General features: G+C 31.5%; 2 protein-coding genes across 4 annotated transcripts in view; both read left to right on the top strand.

The window, feature by feature from the left end:
* LOC100165878 (zinc finger protein 300) overlaps positions 1–3,072 on the top strand; it is a 7,345-nt gene extending 4,273 nt beyond the window's left edge. For both annotated transcript variants that reach the window (XM_001951176.5, XM_029488514.1), the window contains exons 5-9: positions 858–970; positions 1,066–1,361; positions 2,002–2,199; positions 2,277–2,491; positions 2,656–3,072. In XM_001951176.5, the coding sequence (XP_001951211.2) occupies positions 858–970; positions 1,066–1,361; positions 2,002–2,199; positions 2,277–2,491; positions 2,656–2,742 (909 nt within the window). In that variant the 3' untranslated portion in view covers positions 2,743–3,072. The remainder of the gene's footprint in view (positions 1–857; positions 971–1,065; positions 1,362–2,001; positions 2,200–2,276; positions 2,492–2,655) is intronic.
* A 1,314-nt stretch (positions 3,073–4,386) lies between these two features.
* Positions 4,387–11,833, top strand: part of LOC100167119 (osmotic avoidance abnormal protein 3) — a 22,752-nt gene continuing 15,305 nt past the window's right edge. For both annotated transcript variants that reach the window (XM_029488513.1, XM_016800901.2), the window contains exon 1: positions 4,387–5,130. The gene's annotated coding sequence lies outside the window, so the exon portion shown is untranslated. The remainder of the gene's footprint in view (positions 5,131–11,833) is intronic.

The raw sequence follows: 11,833 nt of genomic DNA, 5'->3' as shown, positions 1-11,833 counted from the left end.
ATTTTTTTTTATCTCAGTACAATAACTATTACGATATTTTATATTATTATCCATTATTCATAGTAAATACTAAATATCATGAATCATGGACGTTATGATGTATTATGTATAATATTTTTTAATAATATGTTAGTATTCATTTTTATTTCGTATTTCACCTCACTAATAAGGTAAATCTTATATGTACTTGTAGTACAAAGTTGGTTGAAGTTGCTACGCAGTGGTTTTTTGTAAGTGAGGCAGACCCACAATACTAAAGTCCTTGATATGCCTCTGTATTTGCGGATACTTGTATCTGTGTATTATATATTAATCTGATACTATACTCTATTCAAAAAAAGAAGGTGACCAGGCGGCGACGCATCAGGCGCCGCCACGGAACAAAGCCACGCCCAAGCGCACAAATCAGCCGCCAAGTCACGGTCTTATTTTGAATAGAGTATAATAATGTAATTTGTCAGCAGGGTTTAATTCTGTGGAAATGTCTTCTAAAAAAAAAACAGTTAAAATTTGGATACACAAAATTTTTGTAAACACCATATAACATATATGATATATATCTGTATATTACAGTATAATGTATATTATACATTATACTGTTCGACATAATATTAATAATAAAACCAACATTCATAGGTCGCGGGGTATGCAAATATTTGGTCAAAAGTACTAATAATACCAATAGCCGAGTACTCTGTGTATTACAGGTTTTTAATTTATATCAAATTGCAATTAATAACTAATATATTAAAAATCATTATATTGAGATGTATTATTTTATAATAATATGTTTATACAATTTTACCAATCATAAATGTCATATATGATTTTAATAAGATGTTTTGTTATTTTTCCAGGATATTCCTAGTTCAGATAAAGAAGATTCTGAAATGAACGTACATTCTTTAAGTTATGTGACTCCATTAACTGTTGAACCAGAGATGCTTCATTTTCAATTTAATAAATCTGAGTGAGTTATTATTGAGATAATATGTTTAATTAATTAAAAGATATTTTAAGTTATGTTTAGTTACTTCTAATCAATGTGTATTTTTGTTTTTGAAGTAATGATCAAGATTCAGATTTGGATAACAGTAAATCTAGTGATAAAACTTTTATGAATGGCTTTTTACCAACGGATGGAGCTCTTGCATCATGCACTGCATGTGGGAAAGTATTAGAATCTGAGGAAGAAATTGTTATGCATAGTCAGATGTGCAAAGCTATAAATAATAGAAGTGTTCCTAATTTGCCAACAAGAAGTACAAGAGATACAATGCCTCCAAGATTTCCTTGTGATGTTTGCGAGAAAAAATTTAAAAGAAAAGAGCATTTAATTCAGCATAGGAAACTCCATACTGGTAAATTTTTACAAAATAATTAAATTTTTTAACCAACTTTTATGATAATTAACTTGTTGACTGCCATGTGACCGCCGGCAGTCATCTGTAATTCTCAAATGTATACTTTTGTGACCATTGGCCGCCTATAGTTGATTATTACTAGCACATGACTACCAGCAACCGTAAATTAATATGGTTTTAAATAATTAATTTTCTATAGCACTATAATAATGTACTAAAAACAGCGCAGTGGCGTAGGAGGAATAATTACAATTTATTTGATTTAATAAACATTAATTAATTAATTTTTTTTTTTTAATGGTTTTTTAAATAAAATAGTACCTATATATACAAATTAGGAATAACATGGAAAAATATATGTGTTGATAGTACATATTGTGTGACTACTGGTGCCAGTCAATGTATTAATACTTAAGTTTGTTGTATAACCTGTAATATTATTTTATAGCTTATACCTTATTTTATAAATATTGTTCATATTGTACATAGTTTTGATTGAACATACCAGATGTGAAAAGTAAATGAATTCATAATTGATGTACTCAGTATATTGTATCAGTTATCTTTATTCTTTAAAACCATGTAATCCGTTTGAATTAAATTAAATTCTTTATTAATTTAATAATAATTTCTCCAGGGGAACGACCATACAGCTGCGAGACATGCTCTAAATCATTTAGTCGTAAAGAACATCTTATGCGTCACATGTTGAGTCACACAGGTCAACGATTGTATGGGTGTGATTTGTGTCAAAAACATTTTAGTCGTAAAGATAATCTTCATAAGCATCGAACCACACATGGAGTTACTGGACCTCTTGTCTGTGAAGTTTGTGGTTGGTTTTACATTTAGAGTTTTTAGATTTGTCTGATGATGATGTAAACTTTTATAGTTCAAATTTTATTGTATTAGGTAAATCATTTATTGTAAAACACTACTACGATATGCATATGGCAACACATAATGAGGTTGATGATAATCAGTTACCATATGTGTGTGACATATGCAAGAAACGGTTTGCTACAAGTCAAATTTTAGTTACTCATCAATTCAAGCATCAGGCCAAAGATTATACTAATGATATTAAATTGAAGCCCGGATCTGTTATTGAAAAATTGAAAAATGAAGTAATTATACCTGTCTACTAAAATTAATTCATTGCTGTGAAATTACTTTGTGTTGTATATTTGTAATTTCATATTAAACTTCGCTAAATAAATAATTATTTAATTACCATGATAACTACAAATCTATTAATGTAATTAAAAAAAAATGTATGGTTTAATTATAGGTTGATCTACAAGGGAAGCAAAATCAACTATCTAATGTGCCAAATATAAATACATATCAAGTATCTTATGAAGATAATAATTCGTAAATAATTACAAAAAGGTATAAAGCCCAAAATGTTCAGGTTTTCAGGGTGATAATTATGGGTTCCTACAAACACTAGTTTTAAATTTTAGTCATATGATTTTACTTGTATGTTACATTTTAAATTTTATGACTATTGAAAGAATGACTCAAATTTCAAGTTATTTTTGTGTAGAATAATTTTTTTTTTAATTTTTGGTGGTTTTGCCAATTATTATTATTTTTTTTTTAGAAAATCAAAACATTAGTAAATTATGTTTCCAATTAACTTTAGTGCCTTTAAATTTAAATTATATTTTATGGTATAATATAATCAACTTAAGCAGAGGACAGATCCTCTAAAAACATATCGCATTGTAGATGGTTGAATGTTCCATACATATCCACATTTTGGAGTTTTTAATGTAATTGTAAATTCCTATTATATTTTTTTATGTTAATAATAGTAAAAGCATGTACAAAATATACCAAAAAACTATAGGAGAAATGTTATTTTGAAATCAATGAACTCTAAACAGACTGATATAATGCTAAGACAAACTTAGTGAATTGAATTGCTCATTAGAATTTAATAAATGTTGTTTTAGATCTATCGTGATCTTAATTTTTACAATTTTTGTCTAGAAAATTATATTTTTAATGTATAACAATTAAATATTTTTTGTAATAAATACCTAGATATTATTATTTACCCTTATTAAAAATCACATAAATAATTTCAAATTGCTGTATAATTAATTTTTTGATAATCAATTGGCCATATACCAATAATTAGATTTAATACAATTTAAATTTTAGTTTATATTATTTTCCCCTGAATTAGGTACTTGTATTATTTAATTATTTTTGAACGCTTAATATAAAATATAATTGTCAATAATTTGTTTTATTTTTTCTATCTAATCATTATATTATGGCAGTTGGTAGCCATAATATAATAGTGGATAATATAAAGTTTTTAAATAAAGTATTTTATTATGATTAATGTGTGCAATAAAAGTCTATTATTTAAACTGTTTAACTGTATTCCAAGACGCCCAGCGGCCAGCTATATTCAAGATTTAAGATTATTATACTTTACCTGATACCGTTTCGCAACGGGTAAACGGGCATGTACCAATTGCGCCAAAACAATATTTGTATTTTTGTATTTTAGGGTCAACACACCAATTGTGCAGCTTATATTTTACGGTTAGTGTACCAATGGCGCTCTTTATATTTTACGGTCAATATTGAATATACCAATTGCGCTTGTATTCAAATTTGCCTGGCGGCTACCTTCAGATTTAGATACATTGTTGTTCGATCTAATTCCATCAACATAAACACACTGAAATGCTTGTAAATTAAAAAAGGATTTATTGATCAATTGATTACTGGTTAGAGTGATTGGTTGTAATGCATTTTATGACAGTGTCTGGAATTTTATGAAACGTTATAATTATTACGGACATTTGATCACGGAAGAATGCATTTGAGTGATAGACGAAAACAAGTTATCATTATAATACATTTTATATAATTGACGATCAAAAAGTAACTTGTTAAATGCGAAGAAAAAAATTGTTTTTTTATTTATATTATATTATGCATTAGATATGCATTAATACTCGCAAAAAAACGGTTAGTGTAATCATTTATTATATAATTATAATTTATAACTAACTAATAACTTTTCATTAGGTATAGACGTATAGTGTAAAATGTTTTGAGCGCAATTGGTCTATTGACCCTAAAATGTATAAAGCGCAATTGGAAAAGGTAATTTCAAGCGCAATTATTGGTAAACTCCCGGGTAAACGAGTTGGTCGCGCCTGCTTAATTCAAGCAACCCGCTGCCAATCATCACTCCTCGTACCGTAGCCCGTGGTTACCGCTCTTATATGCACACACCACCACTATGACACGACAACGCCGCCAGGTAAATTATCGTTGTCATTATGTATGGTTACATCGTACCACCTGTAGTCCGACAAAAACCCCGAGCCGGAGTCGACGTGCGATCGCCGTTGTCCGCAGGTCTTTCGGGGACGTTTTGCATTTATTTTAGTATAAAACATTTAGTGGTCTCGTGTTCGCGGTCCATCGCCTTTATCCGGGAGAGTGATCGAGTTGAGAGGTCGTCGATTATCGGACATTCTCATGCATCGATAAATTTAATATTGTCGCGTACCTATGTATAATTAGGCATACTCGCCAATAAATACTTGTATACGGTTATACCTCTAGATAACGTTCGCAATTTATCTACCTTAAATCGATTTTGGTTTCGAAAATCCACCGATGTCAAGACTGTCGTCTGTCTATTCAATCCGGATGCTGGACTTTTTGGCGACGTGTTTATTTTAGTCTTGCGGTATAATTAACCACAAATACAAAACCGAGAAGTGAGGTAAATTACAACAACTGTATTATACTTACATAGTTACATAATACATGGCTATATAAGACTGTAAAGACTTAAATTATTTTGACACGATGTTAGAATAGCGTTTTTGAACTTCGAAGCGACGACCTATAGCCTATAGGCTAGATACATCGATAAATTTGTCGATTTTTTTCCGAAATGTTTTCTATAATTTTATATAGTTAGGTACCTATATAGATATGTATATAGGATTTATTTTTGTTTGAGGGAGGGTATTTATTATAGAAATCCCTGAACACGATTCCCTACACTCTACAGTATAATTAATAGTAATAATTATATACACACTTACGTTTATTTCCAGTGTATGGGTGTGTGTGTGTGGGGAGGGGTGAACCACTAAAACCCCTCTATATACGCCATTGTATATATATGTTATTATATTCACTATACAGTGGCGAAATTATGAAAATTCCTTAGATGGAGCTTTAGACACTACCCAGTACCCAGTACCTCGCTCTTTGAGGTATCTACCTATTTATTTGAATAAACTAATCTCGCGGGACTTCAGGAGGCTTTAACCACTGCACAATGCACATGATGTAAGTAGGTACTTAATAGGTGGATACTAATAAATAAATACAAATGAAAATATTTGTTACGACTTATGACTCAGGCAGTGGCATTTTTACTACCTAAATTGCAATATTTTTTATGTATTTTCAAAAATAATATAAAAATGTTGCTACATAGTACATATATTTAAGCATATTTTGAGAATTTTGACTGCATATTTCGATAATTTTTAGTGCAACAAGTCGAGTTCTGAACTCTAAATTTATTTATATACGAAAACTGTAAAAACTTGGTTTTAATCTATACTTTAAACACCCTCCATTTCATAATCCTGGCTACGCCACTAGACTCAGGAGAAATGAGTTATGAGTAAACTATAATAATGCTCGTAAATTGTATAGTTTTCAATTCTTGTATGACACTGACGTAAATTACTAAGGGTTAAGCTTTCCACTCGAAATTTTCACTTATTAAATTCACACGGTTATTTCACCTATATTTTTATTCATTCCAAACAACCAGTAGTTAACATCGTAAGTATGAAAACTAATACCTCACTGGCTCACTAATATAATATTATGAATATTATATTAGTATATTCAATATTGTATATTTGTATTTGTATCATAAATCCGCCTTTTTCATTTTAGAAAATAATACAATTTTTTCACGGAGTTCCACAAGTCGTGTTAATACTTTCCCCTTGAGAGCCAACTTAATTTAGTGTGCAAAATAAGTGATTATTGTGAGAATTGCCCATCTCCGCACACAATATTATTCAAACAAGCGTAATGCAATGTATGGTCATTTGAAGCCGTAGATATGCAACGGGCGGCGGTGGTTATTAGAAAGATTATGTTCGGGCACAGGTTACTATTATGAATCTGTACTCAACAATATTACTATAATATACTTATAATTTATTTTGTTTATGTTTATACAGTATAAAATAACAACAAATCTTAGTACATACCTATAATTTAAAAAAAAATGTTCGCCATCATTCTACAATTGACTTGCGACCTACCTGTGGACCCTCAGTTTGGAGAAACACTGATATAAATTATAATATTATGTAGTGACCTGTGGCGATAAAAACTTTCTTTTAATTAGAATTATTATAGTAGGTAACTAATTTCTTCCTAAATTGTTAATTAGGTAGATGACTTTTTTTAAATGTTAATGTAGGTATCTTAATTGAATTTCAAATGAGTAGTTTTTGAGTTGTTTAACTTGTACAATATGTCAATGATATATAAGTTTGGAAGATATCGGGGCTATGATGATTCGAGAATTATATAGTACTTAATCAATATTAGTTCATTCGCATTTTATAATTGATTATAATAAATACATACCTACAATCTACCTAAATACTAGATGCAATTTTAAATCGATTTTATATTTTTGTAAAACCATTTTGAAGGACTAGTCATTAATATTGGACATAGATAAATTACATTTTAATGACAAGGTAACTTGAGAAACTACTAGTTAACATTTTTATTTTGATACATATAGTACCTACACAATACCTTTTTTTTTTTTAATCGTGAATATTATCGGATATTATCGTATGTGAACACGTTAGAAAAGTAATATGTTTGAAAACACAGTCACTAACACTTATCAGTTATTGGTAATAAAATATTATTTACAGATCCGTAGCTGCCATAATATAGTATCCTTAATTATTGTATATAGGTACAAAGTACTATTGGCGGGTAGTGTGTTTCTTAAAGCTTAAACTATAATAAATAAGCCAGCAATATAAAATAAAGTAATATGTTTTCTCAAATATAAAATGGTAAAAAGTGCGCAATCCTGTTACGTTTTCTCAAATATAAAAAGGTAAAAAGTGCACAATCGTGTTGTGTTTTTTTCAGGTAAAAAGGTAAAAAGTGCGCAATCCTGTTGCACCGATTTGTTTACATACCTATAGTTTTAAAATGAATCGAGATTGATTTGATATATCATCCAAGTATAATATAATATATGAGTACAAAGTAGGTCTTAGGTGCTCGTTACTAAGCATCTTATAGAATCAATATGTAGGTACCAAAGACAATAATATAATATATTATATATTATACTTAAACATAACAGATTTCATGTAAATAATAGTTCGATTTTGCAAAAAGTTATTCAAAAATAAATTAAATGGGTATTAATTATTAAATAACTTGGACACATTTATGCTGGTTCGTGTTTACGCTATGTATTTGATCACTCTTTTAATATATTTTTTTAGAAGTTGTGAATTTTATGAATTACTAGACACTCGTATTAACCAATGTTAACTGGAATAATAACGGTTATTAACAATCAAAGGTTTGCTTAAATTATTTACGAGTGTTCAAAGTTTAGAACACCCAAATATATCCTGCAGCACTACCCGACACCTAAATAAATTATGATAATGGTGCATGAAAAGGTCCGATTATAAAAACAGTATGCATAGCTTGGTTTCGTCCGGACACAACGATTATGACAAAAATATATATTTTTGACTTTTATGTAGGTATAACATACTGCCATACTATTATCCACGACTAAAACCATGTCATGCAAACTCACTTGCAGGACAACGACATCGTGGTTTTCGCCACACCCGCATTTTCAATATTGTGCTCCTGTGCGGCGATCGTCCTATATTTAAATACGCACGGTCACGATGTCCTTCCGCGAGAATAACTTATCACAAACGTTACAAGAGATGGTCGGTAACCCGGTGAAAATTAATTGGTTTTACAATGGCGAGTATTTTTTTACGTTTATCGCAATTTTTATACATGTCTGACGTGAACGCACACGTTTACAGGCTGAAAGAAAGAAAAGCGTTCCGAGCAGTTTTTAAAATTTCCGGGGATTTGAACAATAGCAGTACCTACATCTCATTATAAAGGCTCGACAATGCACACAACAACATGCCTTGTTTTTCTTCATTTTTTATACAGTTGATCAAACTTTTTGAGAGTACCTACCTATGATGTGTACATCTAATTTAACGATAACGTAACGAAGACCAAACTTACATTGCTGGTGATAAAAAAGTATTCCATGGTGATCTATTACACCTCCCTCCCACCACAGGGTAACTATATATTATACAAGTCATAGCTGTGATTTTGTATTAACATGGAATGGAGTTGATACCTGCTTAAACATATTGTTGTTTCTCCCCAGTTGAACCTGCACACGTCCGTCTGTCATGTTGTGATATAAATAATTTATACTATACTAGCTGATCCCATGCACTTCGTTGCCCGTACAAATTACAACTTTTGAAAAATTGTGATTGTTCAATCCCTTTTGGATGCAATCCAGCCTCCCTGGTAGGCAATCCGACTACGTAGGTTCACGAGCAATGTGCAACAGCATATATGCATATCAAGTAGGCTTGCACCTGATCTGCCCGATCAACCAATGGCAACCAATAAAATGATAAATATTAAATAGGTACTAATTTCTACAAATTATTTCTCTTGTAGCCAATAGCAACCATTTAAAAACAAAAAATTCCACCATAAATCTCCAAATCCCCGTCTGTACACCTCCCCGGGTCGGACATATCGGGTCCTATTTTGAATCTAAATCATTCCGGAAACCACTCAACACACACAGAAAATTTCATCAAAATCGGTCTAGCCGTTTAAGAATGCATAAAGGACACACATACAGACAGACAGACATTCATTTTTATATAATATAATATAGATTAATTCCGTTATTCTTATCCGAATATAATAGTGTCGAAGTCTAAACTATTGTATTTTATTTAAATTGTTTGGTTTTTTATTTTTAGATGGTTATCAGGAACAAATAGAGGTAATAACTTGGGGACTGGATTTATTATAATATTATATTAGGTAGGAATAGGTACATTGGTTTTTTATCTGCTGATCAAATTTTGCATTCTGGTAGGCTAGAATATATAGACAAGACGTCTTAAAACTGTACTTTTTTGATACAGTGTACCTACAGCCAACGTTGTTCAATTATTTAAAGATACATTTTATAAAAAAAAAAAAATAAATATTAAGTTTAATATTATGTAATAATTATTGTTAACCATTTTTTCTTGTTGATTAATAAAAATATGAATACGACTTATACATACTTAAAGAAATGTTCAAACATTACCGAAGGTTGATGACGTTATAAATATGATACAGTTGACCTTTCACTCATTTGAAAATATATTATAATAATATCGATATTGTCTAAGTTTTGCGCAAAATCACCGTATTGCGGTCCTGCCTTTTCACGTCACATATTTTATATTTGTACCTATTCGTAGGTTCCTACTATTGTGAGAGTCGAACTCGCGACGACGTGGCGTATAACGTCATCGTATATTATTCGTAGATGCACCTATATTATTTAGAAACCTTGTACGATTATTTCATAAATATTTTATTAGTAAGAATTGTTTTTTTTTTTTTAATAATAATATACATATAGTGTAGTGTAGGTACCTATATACACAGAGTGCACACATTTTTGAATTGTTTTTTTTATTTGTCTCTCTCGAAAGCAAAAATGCACGCACACGAGCATCGAGGTCTCAAATAATATAATAAATATATTATAACAACCCGCGTGTACGTTCTATACATAGAATACGGAGATTTCATGTAGGTTTAAATGAAGAGTGTTTAACAGTTAAACTTTAACTGCGCTGGAGAGTGCTGCAGAGTAACAGTGTTGAGAATAAAACGAGGTCTGCGAGTGAATATAATACTCTGCGGGACGTATATAAATTGTATATAAATCATGTTAATATTATAAAATATAATAATCTAATAGAAGGTGTGGTTATGTGGTGAGTACATATGATTATTATTTAGAAATAAATCACGTTAACATAGTATAAACGCCTATAGTGCGAAGAGTCTAATAATTTTATTAAACCATAATAATATGATATAATATATCGTTGATAATATTAATTATAACGATATTAATATGGTTTAACTATATTATTATTACGGGCTGTCGTCGCATGGGATAAAAAACACACAACGTGGACGAATAATAATACAAAGTAAAAAAATAGAGCCATTAAACGAAATTCGTTTATATTATGCGCGTCGCGCAGCGGTTTTGGACGGGAGTAAGAAAGGCCTCGCCGTGTATGATAATATTATGGTCCCGTGCGGATTATACGACTGTATACCATAAATCGAGGGTTCAGCCTTTGCAGGGCACTTGGAGGTGTTCAAAGTTTAGGTCACGTCTGTACATTTTTCATGTCATTTGGCGCGCATATGGTGAGCAGTGCATTCGGGTCACGCGTTTTCCCGCACAGTCTCCACGTCACACTCGAACCTCCGACGCAGAGATGAGACGCCTATGTGCTGCAGCCGGCCCAGCTTCGAAACTTTTCGCGTACGATCTCAAACGGTCGGCACTCGGGGGCTGCAGAACATTGGTCCTGTGGGCACTACGACGCCAGCGTGGCGTACTCGGATACTTTCAACGGCAGGGGTTTTATAAAAAAGCGAGATGACGCGGGACCCCCGCAGGCAGATGTGAAACATTGAAATTATTTTGTATTTTGTAGAAAATATGCCATGAAAATCAAAAGGATGTGGTTTATTCGAGGAAATAAACATTGCATAATCAAAAACAAAATATTCAGATTTTTTTAAGTGAAATTTTATTTAAAGGGTCTTGCGCATGTAACGGTTATACACGCGCGTTGCTCTCTCAATTATTGTTATACATTTATATGGATAAAGTAAAAAAAATATCAAGGGCCCTAATACCCCCCCCCCCCACCCCCTCCATGTACGCCACTGAACGACACGCAATATAATACAATATATCATGATGAATATAACATATGGTGCAACACGATATCGTTTTGAGACTCGCAAGACCCGCGGGGCCGACCACAGCCCCAGGCGGGAGTGCACTGCCAGACACGAAGGCAGCAGACGTGCGAAAAAGCTGCGTCGCGGGTTTAATATATTATTAGCGATCTGCCGACAGAAGAGAACGCTGTGGCGCGTGATATTGCAGCTGTTCTGACTTCTAAACGTATATATTATCATAATATAATACCTATCATATTTTTATGATATTATATACGTTTACGGCATCGCTGTCATGATTTTATGACGGGCGATAAACGTTATATATAAAA

The sequence above is a fragment of the Acyrthosiphon pisum genome, chromosome A1 (genome assembly GCF_005508785.2).
Source record: "Acyrthosiphon pisum isolate AL4f chromosome A1, pea_aphid_22Mar2018_4r6ur, whole genome shotgun sequence".
Taxonomy (NCBI): Eukaryota; Metazoa; Arthropoda; class Insecta; order Hemiptera; family Aphididae; genus Acyrthosiphon; species Acyrthosiphon pisum.
This window is presented reverse-complemented; position numbering and strand designations above follow the sequence as displayed.